This window comes from Macaca nemestrina, chromosome 10 (genome assembly GCF_043159975.1).
Source record: "Macaca nemestrina isolate mMacNem1 chromosome 10, mMacNem.hap1, whole genome shotgun sequence".
NCBI lineage: Eukaryota > Metazoa > Chordata > Mammalia > Primates > Cercopithecidae > Macaca > Macaca nemestrina.
In genome coordinates, this window is record NC_092134.1 from 134,170,106 (window position 1) to 134,187,658 (window position 17,553).

Sequence of the window (17,553 nt, forward strand, 5' to 3'; positions counted from 1 at the left end):
GAAGGTTATTTTGAGGAACAACCAAACACTGTGGGCCCACTGGAAGTTCAAAAGGCGATTGTTCCTCTTTCTTCTTGAGGTTGACATCTAAATGCAAGAAAATTATAAGACGATTTCATACTGCACAGTCATCATGGTCTACAACTGGAACAGAAATATTTCACTTACAAAAGACCTGAAGATGATGGTGTACTTGCATAATGAAGTGGAAATCATTTGACTTTCCACGGCAAATCTGAAGACAATGGGCATGCATTTTGAGGAGTGAAAAGGACCATCTAGTGCTCCATGGCAAACAGGTTACCAAGCCATGCTCTAGAGTTATACTGTCCAAAGGGTAGCCACTAGACACATGTGGCTATCTAAATTTAATCAAAATTAAGTAGCACTACAAAAAAAAAAAAAAAAAATAGCTTACTGGCACCAATTACACCAGTTAAGTGAAAAACTAAGATTTATTATAAGAGATATTACAGTAAAAAAGATGTTAAGTATAGAATCTAGGTTGGCATATAGGTGTTCACTTTACAATTGTCAAGAGTTTTGTTTTATCCTTTTCACGTTAGAAAAAAAAAATTGTTTAAATAACACGGTAAGTTCAGTTATACGAGGCACACCTCAAGTAATCAGTAGCCTCGTTTGGCCAGTGGCTACCCTACTGGACTGCACATAGAACATTTCCATTATTGCAAAAAAGTTATTAGACAGCCCAACTCTAGAGCCTAGCTGCTCAGGAGTCCTGGCAAGCCTTCAGAAACTAATTATTCCACCCAAAAGTCAGTGCTAACTTGTTCCTAGGGCAAGTGGATTATAACTACTGAAACAGTATAACTTTTAAAGAGTGGAGGTTCAGATGGAAGAATAAAAGGAAACAAAGGACATGGTTACTAAAAGTAACGAAAGAGGAAATCTATTAGAAAGAGGTTGAAAGGAACTGGGAAACTTAAGTGAGACCCGTGGTCAATAGGAGTTAAAATATTTCTGTCCATTCATACGCACATGTACGTTTATCTAAATGTTTAACAATTTATAAAGCTGAAAACTCATTTAGTTCCTCTCCTCCCCTACACACCAAATACATTGTGAAATAAGGAACAAGGACATAATCGAAGATATGCCTAACATGGGGTAGACTTTACTTTTGTAACACTTTAGGACATCACTGCTTATAATTGAAAATATTTAAATGTGAATAATTCCTGAGGGGTTTGTGATAACTGTAAAACAAAACAAAACAAAACAAAACAAAACAAAACAGACCTTCTGTAAGCCCCCAAAAATTAAAACCAATCATGTATGAAGGAAATAAGGGAAGATCTACAATTGCCTTTCATGGATGGGAATATGGCTACATATTTCCACCTAAAGTATCTTCTGTCACAGGATATACCTACCAGAACAATTTCTTATTATCTCTAAAGTGAATTAAAGACATAGCCTCCTAGAGAAAACAAAAAACTACTCTGCAACCAGGATTTGGTATGTTTTATTAGAGCAAATTTTTAACAAAAGGTGGCTTTTATTTACAGAATTTAATATGTGTGGGGACTGTCCAACCCATGTGGACTCAAGTAAAGATAACCATTAAGCTGGCTAATGTATTTTCTTATTTTCAGTTTACATACAAATTTTTTTTTGTTTGCTTCACATTCATAAAAACCCCAATATTGTAAATGACAAATAACCCCTCCCATCCCTTAATTAAATATACAAACAGCTTGAAAACATACAATTTAAATTGGTTTAATCTTGAAGTGTAATCCAATAAGACTGAAAACTAAACATTTCAAGTCTTGTACCAAATAGTAAAATACTCGAAGACCTTCAGGATCCCTAAAATTTAAAAAGGTAAAAGTTACTTTTTCTTCCTAGGATAAAACAATTCTTTAAATTCCTAAAACAAAACAAAATTAAAATCTTTTAACAATTAAGTTAACAATATTTAGGAGAAGGGAAGGATTTTGCCAACAACTACAGCATAAAATGAATATCTTTTCTATAAGAAAAAAATAGTTTCTTCATCAGTATTCATTTTAGTATTTAAAGATTCATCTCCTTATGAATGTCATAACCGCATCATAAAAATGTCTAATAAAGCAGAAAAAATAATACCGTAATGCCACCATTTCATAGAATAACTGTGAACATTTTGATGTTTCTCTATTTTATAATAACTAAAATCATTCCCTGTGCCCCTTTTTACATTGCTTTCCCCACAGCATTAAAAAAAAAATTCCCCAGTAATTTTTAATTAATTTAATAATTCTCTCCCTGTTAGACAACGGGGTTAATTTCCTATTATTAATAATACTTCAATGAGCATCTTCATGCATAATAAAGATTTTCCAATATTTAGGAGTAGCTCCATAGAAGAGATGCTCAGAAATGAAATTACTAGGCCAAAGGTGAATGAAAAATGTCAACGGTTTTTGATGCATATTACCAAACTGCTTTCCAAAAACCACTACCAACTTATAATCCCAGTAGGGTATCAATGCCACATCCTCACCAAATGTAGGAAAAGAAATTTCATAGTTTACAAGCATCCAGTTGGTCTCTGTGAACACAGACTTTTGTGTCCAATAGTCATTATGCATTCATTCCTTTCTCCTTTCCTCTCATAAATATTGAAAGCATCTATTATGTGCAGGGCACTATGCTAACTTTGTGGATACAGCAAGGTTCTCATGGAGCTTACTTAAAGCAGACAAATAGGTTATTACAATTTAGAGTGACAGAAAAAGGGAAGAGCACTATGGGACACTTTGAGGGGAATGGGCACAAATAAGTGGCTTGGATCAGACCAAGAAAATGGGATGTACTACAAAACCCTGGGGCGGAGGAGAGATCGATCTTGGGAAGACATTGGTAGTAAAGGATACTTAGGCTAGACTGGATTTTTTCCATCTTTTTCCCAAGTATTGAGCCCAAGGAGGAAAGTGAGATGACATGGACCTAATGAGGCTGATATAATCCAATAAGGACTTCTTCGGATTTTCTGATACTATATCCACATTTTTATACAAAATAGCTAATACAATTTGGGCATTATTATATACAGCTGTTGGATTAAAATTTTTTGGACAATCGATGAAATACTCTGCTAACTTCTACTGAGAGACAAGATAGTAAGCCTTTAATGACATACAAATCAGAATTACATCTGCATAATAAACTGATAGGAGGCCACTGAAATTATCTTGGCTAACAAACTGACTATACTATAGTTCTAAAATGAGCCTCTCTAATAATGACAACTTGGCCAAAATGCTTTAACATACTTACTTTGACTGATTTACGTCAATAAGAGAACCTATTTTTGATGTGGTAAATGATATGTGCTCATCTCCAATTACAATTTCAAGCTCCTAAAAAAAAAATAGCAGAAAAATGTAGTTAATATAAAAATCTATCCCAGAGATATCTGTATTCTTGCTACAAACGGATCCCAATTTTAGTTGCAAGTTTTCTAGCAGTCAACGGGGGGTGGCGTGGTGGGGGGAAAGAAACTTGGTGTATTAGATATAAACTATATCCTTAAAATAAAAACTGCTCACGAGTACTACCCCCAAGTTTAGGACCAACAAAGAATTGCTTTCCAGAGACATAAAGAAGACACTATGAAACAAAATGACAAAGAAATATTTCTTACAATGTCAGTAAAAACTGAAGACGTCACTTTGAAGCACATGTTAGAAAAATGATAGGAGTATAAGACCATTTTTAATATGACAAATACATATTTTTTCTTTCTGGAAGATTCTACAAATAAAATGTATAATATTAATAACCACCACCACCAGTTTAGCACCTACTGTATGTCAGGCTCTAGTGCTAGGGACTTTATACTCTGTAATCTTGAAAATACCCTTATTAACCTATTTTACAAATGTGTAATTCAAAACTCACAAAGCAGAGGAAAACACTTGTTGATATTTATAACCACTAATGAGGATGGTACTTATATTTGATCCCAAGACTGTAAGACTTCAAAACTAATACTCCACAAAATAACTAAAATTAAGAACTAGTTTAAAAAAAAAAAAAACCATACTGTAGATGTTCCTAGTGTGCTGTCATTACTGTATAGATTTTTCCCTATATTGTTTATCTGCAGGCCTAAAACCAATAATTAGGAAGCTGTATCTGTAATGAATTTTCAAGTTAACAGACACTGTTGAAGACAATTCTAGCTATTTAACCAGAGGCCTAATTATGCAGTTTATGACACACACCAAATGGAGAATTAGCTAAGATGCTCTAACAGCCATAAAACCTTTGACCTGATACAAAAGGCAATTTCTGAAGCATGCCTACTCCTCCCCACTAACCAAAACCCATGAACACATCCTTAAGCAAGTAGATAAAATACTAGGCTCTCCCTGAGTCTAAATGATATAAAAGGTTAGCTGCTGTGGTTTGCTTTTTAGTACATCTGTATATCTGCATAAAACAAACTGAGGCCTAAATTTGCTTTTTAAAAGTGATACCATGATTAAAGGAAATACTGTTAACTATTACCTTTGCTCTTCTAAACAATGTTTCTTTAAACAGAAGAGTTAAGTTACTCCTACAGAGTGTCAGCATGTGTTAGATCTCTCCACATTTTCTTCTACTCAAAGAAGGTGATATAAAGTACAATCCTCAGGGATATACAAAAGTGAAATTAAATGTTTCTTCCTTCCAGGGGTTGTATCTCATTTCTCCAAGAGCTGAAAAGACCCAATTCAGAAACCAAAATTTCTTTTTACAGAGTGAAATTAGGCCTTCAGAGTTCTTCAGAAGCCTTTTGAGAAACATCAAGTATTCTGAAGGAATATGAGAGGCAAATGCAATCATAAGTTTTAACAAAGAAACCACCAATCAAGTCTCTCTCTGGGGTATAGGGATGCAAATAAGAATTTTAAAAGTTATGATTTGGCAAAAGTAAATTTTACATAGTCATATTCTTAATAAAAGTGATTAACACACAACAGAAATTATTCATAACACTGCACTGTGAAAGCATCCTAATGTTGGCTAGGGTGACTACAGAGAAAGATATCTAAATTTAGAGCTATGCACTGACTCCTTCACTACTAGGAGGTAGCACAGAAAAACGGAACTAAAAGACAAAATTAAAGAGAATTTACCAGGTGTCTATTAAATGGAAAGCCAAAGAATCAACTTAGACTCATTCAAAATAAATAAGGGGAATCATAATAGTATTATCAATTTTTAATATTTATGCACTTAAAGAATCACTAAATACAAACCTGTCGGCCAACCCTATCAGGGGGAGGCCACAAAGCATCATCTTCTTTTGTAATTTCACTGTCATCAATAATTCTCTTCAGTTCTTCCATTACACTCTTGTGCACATAAGCCTAAAAATTAATCATAATAAAATTGGATAATGTCCACCTATGTCACCCCTCAACTCAGAAAGAAATAAGAGTTACAAACTCTGAATATTCAAATAGAGGAATATAGAAAAATTTAATTGATTCCAAAAGTAGAGAATGAGAGAGAATCATTTATCCTTGTTATATTACTTTTCTTCATCTCTTGCCCTTTCCTCTCACATTTATTTTTCCCTCTTCTCATCATTACCCGTCTTTGAAACACTGTATTCTGCCTTTGTAACATTAAGATCCAAATACCCCCAAGTGGTTAGATCACAAGATCTATAAGGTGAACAGTAATAAATGCAAGTACACTGAAGCAGGAGAATCGCTTGAGCCTGGGAGGCAGAGGATGCAGTGAGCTGAGATCACGCCACTGCACTGCAGCTTGGGCAACAGAGCGAGACTCTGTCTCAAAAAATAAAAATAAAAATAAAAATAAATAAATAAATGCAAGTGAAGTTCACAAGGTTAGTTCTCTGAACCTTCTCATTCCTATAGATGCAACCATTGTATCTAATTTAAATGGCAACTCTTTCAATCTGTAAATTGCCTTCTTCTTTACAATATAGCCTTAGATGTACTTTTGTAAATTCAACATAGACTTGAAGAAAATGGGCTAAATGCAAAAAAAAAAAAAAGACATTCGAATAGAACTTACCTCTTTTCTGATCATGACATCATTTTTGTAATTGCTGTTGTTGGCATATCTAAGCTTTCCTGTGGGAAATGGAAAAAAATCAATTTACAATAGCAAAAACTGCTAAAAAAAAATTAATGACATCATATACAATTTTAAAGGTAAAGACCATTTTATACTACTTTTATTATTTCCTCCCTCCTTGTGTAAAATCATTGTTAGACATGTAGACAATAAATATTTGCTGGTTAAGTTTGCTGAAGTTGAAGATAGCCAAATATTTAAATAGTCTATGCCTACAACATATAGATATAGGGTCATTTTTACGGCCTATTTTCTTAAGCTACATCATGAACTAGAAAGAGAATCTGCAAAAGGCACTAACATTCAAGTTTGTTATATGTATGTATTGGTGTTAAGTGCGTTACACAGAGAATTTAATCTAATCTGTAAAACAATCCTAAAAACCAGGTTTTATTCTCTCACCTATTCATAAGAGAGAAAACAAAGTTAAGTAACTTAAACATGGGAGATTCAGACCTAGATCTACTTTCTTTTAATACTCAGGCTTTCTCCACTACAAAAAAATGTTCCTTTTTTTCCTTCAAATGTATGCATACAATTATATTGTAGACATTTTAGAATTATGACTAAGAAGGATACAAACGATGCTTCTGGATCGAAGTTGATGAGTTTGTTAGCTAGTTTATATTTAATTTTAATCCATCATGATTTGTGTATTATCTGATGTATGCTTCCCCTTATGGCTAGTCAGTTGCCCAGACACAGCTATAATGTGCAGCAGTTACTCTAAAATGATAGAAATGCCAGTCTTTGATGGCTTGGCGCCAGGCGTAGTGGCTCACGCCTGTAATCCCAGCACTTCGGGAGGCCGAGACAGGTGGACTACCTGAGGTTAGCAGTTCGAGACCAGTCTGGCCAACATGGAGAAACCCCATCTCTACTAAAAATACGAAAAAGTAGCCGGGCATGGTGGCACATGCCTCCAATCCCAGCTACTCGGGAGGCTGAGGCAGGAGAACCGCTTCAATCCAGGAGGCAGAGGTTGCAGTGAGCTGAGATCGCACCACTGCACTGCAGCCTGGGTGACAGAGCAACACTCTGTCTCAAAAAAAAGAAAGAAAGAAAAGAAAGAAAAAAAGAAAAGAAAAAGAAAGAGAAAGAGAAAGAAAGAAAGAAAGAAAGAAAGAAAGAAAGAAAGAAAGAAAGAAAGAAAGAAAGAAAGAAAGAAAGAAAGAAAGAAAGAAGAAGGAAGGAAGGAAGGAAGGAAGGAAGGAAGGAAGGAAGGAAGGAAGGAAGGAAGGAAGGAAGGAAGGAAGGAAGGAAGGAAGGAAGGAAGGAAGGAAGGAAGGAAGGAAGGAAGGAAGGAAGGAAGGAAGGAAAGCAGGCAGGCAGGCAGGCAGGCAGGTCTTCGGGAGACTCAATATTACCAATAGAAGAAGTATGTGTAACAGTGCAGTGGCAGATACATTGATTAGAACCACTGTTCTAGCATAAAACTTCCCTGATAATATTCAGGTGCTTAATTTATGTGACCTGCTAAAAGTAATAGAGACAAGCTTGACGGTGTTCACAGGCAGAGGAACTGAAAATAATACTACATAAAGAATAGATGAATTCAGGTAAATTTAGCTGAATTTATGGGGAGAGTAAGGTCGAATACAGTGATTAAGGTTTCTAAATAATTGCAGGGCTGGCACGGTGGCTCATGCGTGTAATCCCAGGACTTCGGGCGGCTGAGGCTGGTGAATCTCTTGACCTTAGGGGTTTGAGGACAGCCTGGGCAACATGCGGAAACCCATCTCTACAACAACAACAACAAAGGAGATGGGCGAGGTGGCACTGGCCTGTATTTCCAGCACCTCGGGAGGCTGAGGTGAGGGATCACTTGAGCTTGGGAGGCGGAGGTTGCAGTGAGCTGAGATCGTGCCACTGCACTCAGATCTGAGTGACAGAGTGAGACTCTGTTTCAAAGTAATAATTGCAGGACTGTAGTTCACGTGAGTTCTGCCTGAAATGCTTGATACTCTTCTCCTTTCCTAATATACGTTTCTCCTCTAATTTTTTATTCTTGCTCTCACAGAACATTGTCCAAAGCCTGCTTATTAATATACCTACTGCTTTATAGTTAAATGTCTGTGTCCCCACCAAGACAAATCTCTTTGAGTTAAATCTGTCTTACTCATTAGCGTACCTTCAAATTTTGTATTTGCTTGTTGCCCAGCAAAAAACGTGCATTTAAAAAAAACCAAAACATATATATCCAAATGAACTTTCTTGTTGCAGGTAGGCAGGACCAATGTAACATTCTCTAATAGCGCTGTCAGAAAACAAATTGTTGCACGCTACTGGGGTAGCAGTTTCACCTCGTCCCCTGCTCTCACTGCTCTGGAAGTCTGTTTTTTTCTCTCAAAGGCCAAGTCTCTCATTTCGAGACTCATCTCAAGAGTGTCTTCCTCTAGGAAGATTTTCCTGACTCCCTCCTGTGGAACTTTACATCTCCCCTCTTTTTTGGTACTCTTCATGCGTCCTGTGGTGAACAATTATACGTAGACACCTAAAACATATTATTATTCTCATTTGTTAACACGTCGGGCTCCTCCCCTTCAAAGAACACACACAGCCTGAATGAAGAAAAGGTACTGGTCACCACAAGATTTTATTCATCCATTGGACCACCCGCTGATGGGGGTGTTTTCAAAAAAGTGCTAGCATTTTTAATCCAGGTCAACAATCTACAGAGTCCCTTCTGGTGCAGTTACAGAATTCTGATTACTGTAAGTTCGACTTTTCAGTTTGCGACAGGATTAGCTTTAATTTATTGCAATTAGTTCTCTTTCATTTATAAAACCAACTTAGGCCTCCTCTATTCTTAAGCTCCTATTTCCTTCGAAGGAAGCAGTGGCCTCCGCCCCCTGTACCCTCCACACCACCCGGCCTCCCCTCGCCTCCTCCACGGCCTCTCGGTCTCGCTCCCCTTTCCCAGCACCGCGTGCCGTGGGCCTCTTCTCACCGTCCGGCCGAAATTCGAACTCCAGAAACTCGTGCCCAAACTTGCCCTTGTGCCCTACGTAGTAGCGCAGGTAGAAATCGCTAGCCATAGCCATTTTTGTCCCCGGGAAGCCCGCCGAAAACCCAGCCAACGTGTCCCCCGGCGCCTTGTAGTCACGTCATCGCGCGGAATAAGTGCGTCACCACAGGCGCTTCTCTTTCGCTTGCCGTGCAGCCCTGCACTAAAGCGTGAAAACCGAGTCTCGCGTGAGAGGCCAGTTGGTGCTGAAGGGAGAGTCGCATGCCGTGACTTTCTCTTTACTAGGATTGGAGGCACATTATTTGCAAAATAAAGATTACATTATATTAGCAAATATTAGAAATGTGAGCATATGATAGTATTTTTTATCGACTTAGAGCTAAATTAGGTTTGCAAGTGGCTTTTACTTTTCTGGTCTCCCAGTCCTCGGGGCGTTTGTGAGGTGGGTGTGGCTCTATTCCCCCTTTAACTGGGAGCTAAATAAAGATAAAGCTTAGAATAGAGATGGCAGACCGGGAATATAAACCATTTTTCTTACTTGATTTCGAACAGGGTGCTTTCCCCTTTGAATAACGATTGGTAGTTGCCCCGGACCTATAAGCCTATAATAATAGAGACAAAGTCAAAGGAATCCATCACAGCAAAGAACTTAAGAGATCTCATTTGATCTCTCAAGAATTCTGTGAGCTTGGCAATGTAGATTGCTGTATATGCCTTAGGCTGAAGAACAAACAGGCTTAGAGATAGTCACTTGCCCGAGGTTAGGTAGCTGTAAGTGTTGGGATTGAATCCCAGGTCTTCTCACCACCACTTTCTACTAAAAATCACTGACGGTGATTTCAGTGGGACAAAACTGGCTTAAAGTCTTAAAACACACACCCCCTACGCCTGAAAAACCCCTGACTGTCACCGTGCTGTTTTTTAACAGCAGAACTTCTATGGTTCTTAATTCATTCAGTAAGGGTTAACTTTTAGTAGCCTGTGGAGTTTTGGCAATTTGACTTAAGATACAACAATGGTTTAGCCCATTACTGTTTCTCGCCAGATATAATTAAATTGGAGGAATGAAAGAATGCTCCATTGTGGCATAGTTTTTAAGGTAAGGGAAAGACTTTTACACAAAGTCTGCTTTTTAAATATTATTGATCACCCTTTTGTTATCAACACACAGAGTAATCCTCTCTGCTGGTTGACAACCTTCAGTGATTTTTGTAGAAAGTGGTGGTGAGAAGACCTGGGATTCAATCCCAACACTTACAGCTACCTAACCTCGGGCAAGTGACTCTCTCTAAGCCTGTTTATTCATCAGCCTAAGGCATATACAGCAATCTACATTGCCAAGCTCACAGAATTCTTGAGAGATCAAATGAGATATGTAAAATAAGCTTTAAATTTTATAAAACGTTAGTTTTAACAAACATTTCCTATGTGACAGTTTGAAACTAGAAATAAAAAGGCATTTGCACTGGTAGTCTAGAAAAGAAAGCAAACTTGTAAGGCAAATATCGGCACAGTGGAGCAATTGCTATAATTAAGAATATATGTGCCATTCTGGCCAACATGGTGAAACCCCGTCTCTACTATAAATACCAAAAATTAGCTGGGCGTGGTGGCGTGTGCCTGTAGTCCCAGTTGCACGGGAGGCTGAGGCAGGAGAATCGCTTGAACCCGGGAGGCAGAGGTTGCAGTGAGCTGAGATGATCCCACCGCACTCCAGCCTGGGCAACAAGAGCGAAACTTCGTCTCAAAAAAAAAAAAAAAAAAAAAGGAAAGGAAAAGGAAAAGAAAAAGGAGGAGGAGGGAGGGGGAAGGGGAGGAGGAAGAGGAGGAAGAAGATGATACGTGGCCGGGCACAGTGGCTCATGCCTGTAATCCCAGCACTTTGGGAGGCCAAAGGGGGCAAATCACCCGAGGTCAGGAGTTCAAGACCAGCCTAGCCAACATAGCAAAACCCTGTCTTTACTAAAAATACAAAAATTAGCCAGGTCTGGTGGCACGCGTCTGTATTCCCAGCTACTCATGAGGCTGAGGCAGGAGAATCGCTTGAACCCGGGAGGCGGAGATCGCGCCATTGCACTCCAGCCTGGGTGAGGAAAGCGAAACTTCGTCTATATATATATATATATATATATATATATATATATACATACACACACACACACACACACACACACATTTATATATATTTTATATATAAATGTGTGTGTGTGTGTGTGTAAAACATGCTGGTAGTACAGCAGAGGAAGCAAGAGCATTCTATTGCAGAGTAGGTAAATTTGTAAAAAGAGTATTGGAGGACTATCAACGGAAGTATTTGAATTGGACCTTGAGAAGTAAGTTCTGTGTATGTTCAGTGGGATGAAAAAGCATTCCAGGCAGAAAATGACCTGAGCAAAGACAGTGGGTGAAATGCATATTTTGGGAACACCACGAAATTCGGTATAGCTAGAGCATAAGGTTTAAGTAGAATGACTAAAAAGGCAAATTGAGCCACTTTTCCTTGAATCCATGTTAGTACTTATATAACTATTAGTATAGAAAAATGAATCAATCCCTACAATAGGCCACCGTTTTGGAAAGTACGTAAGAAACAGCAAGCACCATGTTTTATCACTAGGGTGACTAGCCATTCCAGTTTGACCAGGACTGTGGAGTTTACTGGGACATGGGACTTTCCATACCTGGAAACACCTAGGAAAACTGAGATGGGTTGGTCACCACACTTATCACGAGAATAATTCACAGAAATTTGAGCACTGTATTCCATAGTATCTCTGGAAATATCAGCTGTAATCCATTTTGTTGAATTATATGGAAAGCCTCATTCAATATTAGATTCCCTAATGTCTCTCCTTCAGGTTTTTGGCACATGTGCCAGTGTTCATCTTCATGTTTACCTAAATGGAACTATGGTTACCAGAATGTGTAACTATGTAAGTAGAGGTTATGGAATGCACAAAGTATTAACGTCTTTGTTAAGTGGGCCAGTTACTGTCTTGATCTCCAAAAATGACATAGGGGTTCAAGACTATAACCCTGTTTACTTAACTCTTCATATTTTAAACCAAAATTTGAACCTTTTGTATGGAAGCAAGAATTACAAGGTGATAAAGCATTTGCGTTTTGTGGTGTTCTCGGATGGTACACAACAGTGATGTGGTAAAGTTCTTTTGTATGGCTGCTGAGCACTTGAAATGTGACTAGTGTGACTTCGAACTGAATTCTTCATTTTGATTAATTTAGATGAAAATTTATATAAACATATGTGGCTAGAAGCTACTGTATTGGTCAGCACAGTTAGAATCTTTTCATATACTTTTAGTTGGGCTAGAAATAGCAAAAAAAAAAAAATTGTGAACATTTTTCAAATCGGTTGTTGTAGGCTCCAAATTAGGACATACTTACTGATATCAACACAGTTCACTTATGAAAATAAATGTTTGAGCTGCTTAATTGAAGCCAAAATACTGTTTTCACCTTTGCTAATACAGTGGTAAATTTCAAAGCACAAAGTGAAGAAGGTAAGAAATAAACATTTTATTTCCAACTGAAATTAAGGCTTAATGATTAAATCATTCTGACTTCCAATTTTCAGAAATATGTTCCATCTTTATCGTGATAAGCACTAGATATTATAGTCTCATGTTTTAAATTTATGAATAATTTTTGATTCATTTGATTTTGTATTTACAGAACAAAAGATGTCAGGGCTATTTCATCCAGTTATTAATAAATGGATCAGAGTAGTAAGTCAAGAATAAGTGCATAATGTGGTTTAAATTTTTTAAAATACTCAGAATGAGGTAGTCTATTTTTAATTCATCCATCCACCTTGCTCTTCTCTTTTCCATAACAGACTTCCCTGTGGACTTTAGCCTTATCTGTCTTTTTACCACTCAGTGGTATTAACTTTTTAAATAAGAGAATCACTATCATGCAGAAACACCTAACTTTCCACACCATTCTTTACCACATATGTTCATATATGGAGAGCGCTTGGAGCTACTTCTAGATTATCATGACATGATATATTTAATTCGATTATTCAACCTAAAATTTTTTTCCAGCATTTAACAATATTATATGCTTCAAACGCATAGCATAATCTCTAACTCTTTTGCCCAAAATGGATAAACATAGTCTGCTAAATTAAGGATAATAGGATATCTTCCAGTCTTCCACTGTATTTGCTACTTGTTTATTTCAATGAGCGTGTCAAAGCAAAATTTTAAAAAAATTATTGCAACAAAATTAAGATTAAGAAAACTCCATTAACTTACTTTTTTGTTTTAAAATGGTAAAAAACCCACTGCTATTATTTAATTTTAATAACAGAATACCTAAATCTGGCATGAAAAACATAGTGTTCTCCATGAGCATAATTTGAGAACTACTAGTTCAGACTATTCTATTTTAAATGACGTCGCCAAGTGTCCCTTAGAGACCGTATCTAGGTGGGTGTTTGCTTTATTCCTAAGTGTTGGAACTTTTTTTAACAATAAAGCATAGATTAGAAAAACAAGACTGGAAGAGAAGGCAATCAAACCAATACAAAAAAATCTATCTAGAGTCAACCTGATTAAACGATAAATATTTTGATTCTTTTTTTCATTCATTAGCTTGGAAACACCCAGGTTGGCTGAAAGGTCAAAGATGCCAGAAATATCATCCTCCTTCTGGAAGAAGTCTGGCCAAATGAGAGAAAGAACCAGTTTTCTTAGAGTAAAAATTACTGTATCCAGTTTTCCAGGCCAGAAAAACAAATACAATTGGGGGTAAAAAATTTAAGTATCAATTGTCTGCTTCCTTCCCTCCTACTGAAACAAATAAGACAGTACAACAAAGCAACCTTCCATTTCACTGTTTTCCACTTTCCCTTAGCTCACTGTGCTGCAACCCATATGCTTTCTTGCAGTTCCTTGCCTCAGAATTTTCACACACACGTGTCCTCCTCCTCGGACACTCTTCTCATTTGCCCTGGGTTACTTACCCATCCCTAAGGTCTCAGTTTATAGCCCATTTCTGCTCAGGGAAGTGTTCCTTTTAAACTCCCTTCTACTACCCTATGCTTTTTCTTGATAGCACTTAACACTTTGCACTTAACAGATACCCACATAAGTAAATGTATAATGTGTCTCACTTTCTAGACTGTAATCAAAAGCTTCCTATTTCTTTTATCCTACACCTAGCCAAGTGTCTGGCACGGCAAGCCTTAACACTCAATATTTTTAAGTGATCAGATAAATAAGTAAATATTTGTCATTTTGACTTAAATGGACAGCCGAGAGGCAACAATGGGATTCCAAAGGACTTTGTAATTTTGTGTGAAGCCACTCTTCCACCCTTCTCCCTACTGCAATTTGCTACCCATTTAAATCCTGACTAGTCATTGTGGAATTCTCAGAGCGGCAAGAATCATTATTCCTTTAGCTAACTCATTAGGATTCCATCAGGATTCCCTCTTCTACAACATTTTTAGCTGCCAGTCATCTTTCTTACGGCAGTCTTAGATGTCCCTTCCAGGGTACCCGAGTGTTTTTTAAAATTGCAGACCATCATGTTCAACAGAATTGCCCTCATGATGATGTTTTCAATATTTTGAAATAGTATGAGTCCACTATCATCATCCAAAAGCATGCAAAAATGATGACTTCATCATTGCACATGTATAATATCACTATTTGTGCCGTATCATCTTTAGGCACATCCTGCCTCGCAGTGTTACCGACTGAGTTTCTCTTCTTGGCCATAGTAGATTTTAAATGAAAAATATATGAAAGGTTCTGGGTTAGGAAAGGCAAAAGAAAAGGAGAAACACATTTATTGAGCACATATGTGCCAGATAGTGTACAAATACATACTCAGTACATACCAGTCCTCAGAACAACCTTGTGAGACAGGTATTATCCACATTTACACATAAAGAGTCCCTTTTCTGACATTGTACGTTATCTCTTGAATTTTTCTATTGACATTAACTTTCATTTATTTACGTTTATCCTCCGTATGATATTTTTAGCGGTTATAAACCAGAAAAACATATTTCCATTTAATAAATATTAATTTAATAAAATAAGTTTCACAGTATATCAATGGATGATTGAAAATTAGAAGCTGCTATCCTTCCATATCAGATTACATTCTTTTCTAGCCCTTGTTAAAGACTGAGCTACAAGGCCTTCTTGCTTAGTTTCTACATTTCCTATTTATTGTGCACACACACACAGACACACACATACACACACACAGCATTCTTATCACTGTTCCAACATTGACTCTCTAGGCTTAGTCTCCTTAGTCTAATTGGAACTAGGAAGCTAGCTTGATGAACAATACATGTTGAATGTTCTTAATCATGAAATGACTCCTCCATCTTCTAATTAAACGTAGTAACAGAGTTTACCTGTTTCAGAATCAGATAAAAGGGGACCATCTTTCTTTTTTCTATACCTAAGGTGAAACTCAGAGGTTTCTCCATTATAGTTCTCTTCCAACCCTACATGGAGGGCTCAGGACTGAAGAACTTTGTGTCCTACCACCTTTTCTTGAAGGAGGTGTTGGTCCACATCTGTAATCCTGAGCAAGAAGAACCTTAAATTTTCTTTCCCTTCAACTCTTTTATTGGATTTCTAACTCCTTCATTTCATTCCAAATTTTCTGGATGTTGTAATCATCTGGAGAAAAATGTGGTTCCAGAGGAAACTAGCCTAGGATGGGAGGGATGAGCTTATTTGTGTCATGCCCCAACAAATACTGTAGAGTTCTAAAACTTCCTTTGCACACGTCTACCACTTCTACCCAGGATTTCTAGGACTGGAACAGCAGAAGTGAGACTGACAGTATGTCTTAGCTCAGGGTGTGCAGAGTCTCATCCAGCATCATTTAGATTTCCCGAGAAATGTGCAAAGGAAGATCAAGAATCCATGTCCCATTTCTTCCTTTGTGTCCCCTGGAAAGACCATTCTCTGTTCTTAGAGGAATTGATTCCAAGAACATATAATCATGCATGAATGTTTGTTGCCCGGGACTCTTCAAAGCATGCTATAGTTGTAGAAAAGGCTCTCCACTCTGATGCCGGCCACAGCTGCATACAGTTCAGGTACCACCAACTCTGGTACTTGTAACACAGCCTTGTCATCTGCAGTTTTAATGGCAACTTCTAGGCGCAAGCGCAGCTCTCTAGGTGAGGGGCGGCCAGCCTCACGCCAGCACCAGCAGGACTTCATAATCCCGTACCTGAGAGGGAAACAAGAGAAGCTGACTTCCTTGACAAGGCAAATGTATGGGGAGCATGTCTCCTCTCCTCACAAACCTTAACAAACAACTCTGCAATTCTTTAATTGTCTTCTGTTTGCCCTGCTACTCATATTCTTCCCAGAGAGTGATATTCCTTCTCAACCTTTTTATATCTAGTCTCTTAATAGCACTTTCTCAACACGTGCTCTTGTATGATAGGAATAACTTAACATTTTCCAAACTAGGGTATGACAGGACAGTTTTATCACTAGACGTTGTTTGCTGTACATTGTAAGCAACGTGCAGTAAAGTAACAGGGCTGGGTAGAACTGAACACATATCGTTTTTACTCTGATATGAGATAGAGTTTTTAATCATTATATACTGCTGCATGCTTTAGGTTGATTTTCATGTTTCATATATCTCCTCATCAAGATGTTACATTCTTTAATGTTTGTGCCTCGAAGCTGCTGCTAGAACTGCAGATGACAAGGCTGTGTTACAAGTACCAGAGGTTGTGGTACCAGGTCAGGTATTTTGTCGGTTAGGCGTCTCTCCCAGTATCAAGACCAGCCTTTTACACATAGAAATGTTTGTCATCAATTTCTTTCTATTGTCCCTAGCTCCATCACTATACTGTGTGCCTGTGTGTGTGTGTATACTCATATATAGTTAAGATATTTAAATTTAATCTGCTTGATGCAGTAATTGTTTATCATAATGAAAACCAAGTGCTGTAGATTTACCCATTCAATGATGAAAAACTTATAAAATAGCAACAATTCTAATAAAAACATGAATATATTCTCTGCTGCCTTCTTATACACAATTTAACCTTTTCTTACATTCTGTAGCAGTTCCTTTTTGAACTTCATTGGTAATAACAGTCTGTGTAATTTTACGTTTCCATTTCCTGCCTCTACGTTGGTTCACTAACTGTCCCTATCTGCTGATAACACTGGATCCTCCTCCTGCCTTTCTAATTTCTGCTTATCCCCCCTTCCTCTGGTTGGCTTCTGCCACACTGAGAGCTGGAAAAACAGGGAGACAGTCATTTAAAAGTTAAATACTAAATAAGAACTGGTATACTCTGAATGGGTAACTCTAGTGCAATGGGTTTTATGACAGCTGTCTGAACTGTGGCTGGCAGAAGACTGACATGTAGACTAAACACAACTGTACTTGCATTGGGTTTAGTTTACTTGTTACCTATTTTAGAAGCTTCCCGTGGAACTAAACTA

The 17,553-nt window shown here is 37.5% G+C and overlaps 2 protein-coding genes across 6 annotated transcripts in view; both read right to left on the bottom strand.

Moving 5' to 3' along the window:
* Positions 1–1,470: 1,470 nt before the first annotated feature.
* On the bottom strand, positions 1,471–11,935 carry LOC139356892 (mago homolog B, exon junction complex subunit). 2 transcript variants are annotated; one of them, XM_071072265.1, is made up of 5 exons: positions 11,758–11,935; positions 6,046–6,104; positions 5,256–5,366; positions 3,286–3,368; positions 1,471–1,833 (listed from the first exon to the last, which is right to left on the bottom strand). In XM_071072265.1, exons 2-5 carry the CDS (start codon positions 6,058–6,060, stop codon positions 1,734–1,736), a joined length of 309 nt encoding a protein of 102 aa, XP_070928366.1. In that variant the 5' UTR covers positions 6,061–6,104; positions 11,758–11,935; the 3' UTR covers positions 1,471–1,733. The 2 variants fall into 2 exon arrangements, with proteins under 2 accessions (XP_070928366.1, XP_070928365.1); XM_071072264.1 differs by lacking the exon at positions 11,758–11,935 and adding an exon at positions 9,059–9,230.
* A 2,929-nt stretch (positions 11,936–14,864) lies between these two features.
* LOC105499938 (serine/threonine/tyrosine kinase 1) overlaps positions 14,865–17,553 on the bottom strand; it is a 56,788-nt gene continuing 54,099 nt past the window's right edge. For all 4 annotated transcript variants that reach the window (XM_071072269.1, XM_071072268.1, XM_071072266.1 and 1 more), the window contains one exon: positions 14,865–16,312. In XM_071072269.1, the coding sequence (XP_070928370.1) occupies positions 16,108–16,312 (205 nt within the window). In that variant the 3' untranslated portion in view covers positions 14,865–16,107. The remainder of the gene's footprint in view (positions 16,313–17,553) is intronic.

Excerpts from the sequence above, each read along its gene's own strand:
- LOC139356892 (XM_071072264.1), bottom strand. The coding sequence starts at position 9,152 with ATGGCTATGGCTAGCGATTTCTACCTGCGCTACTACGTAGGGCACAAG. Across the intron at positions 5,367-6,045 it reads ATGTCATGATCAGAAAAGAG|GCTTATGTGCACAAGAGTGT; the intron begins GTAAGTTCTATT and ends ATTAATTTTTAG. Across the intron at positions 3,369-5,255 it reads CTGATAGGGTTGGCCGACAG|GAGCTTGAAATTGTAATTGG; the intron begins GTTTGTATTTAG and ends TTTTTTTTTTAG.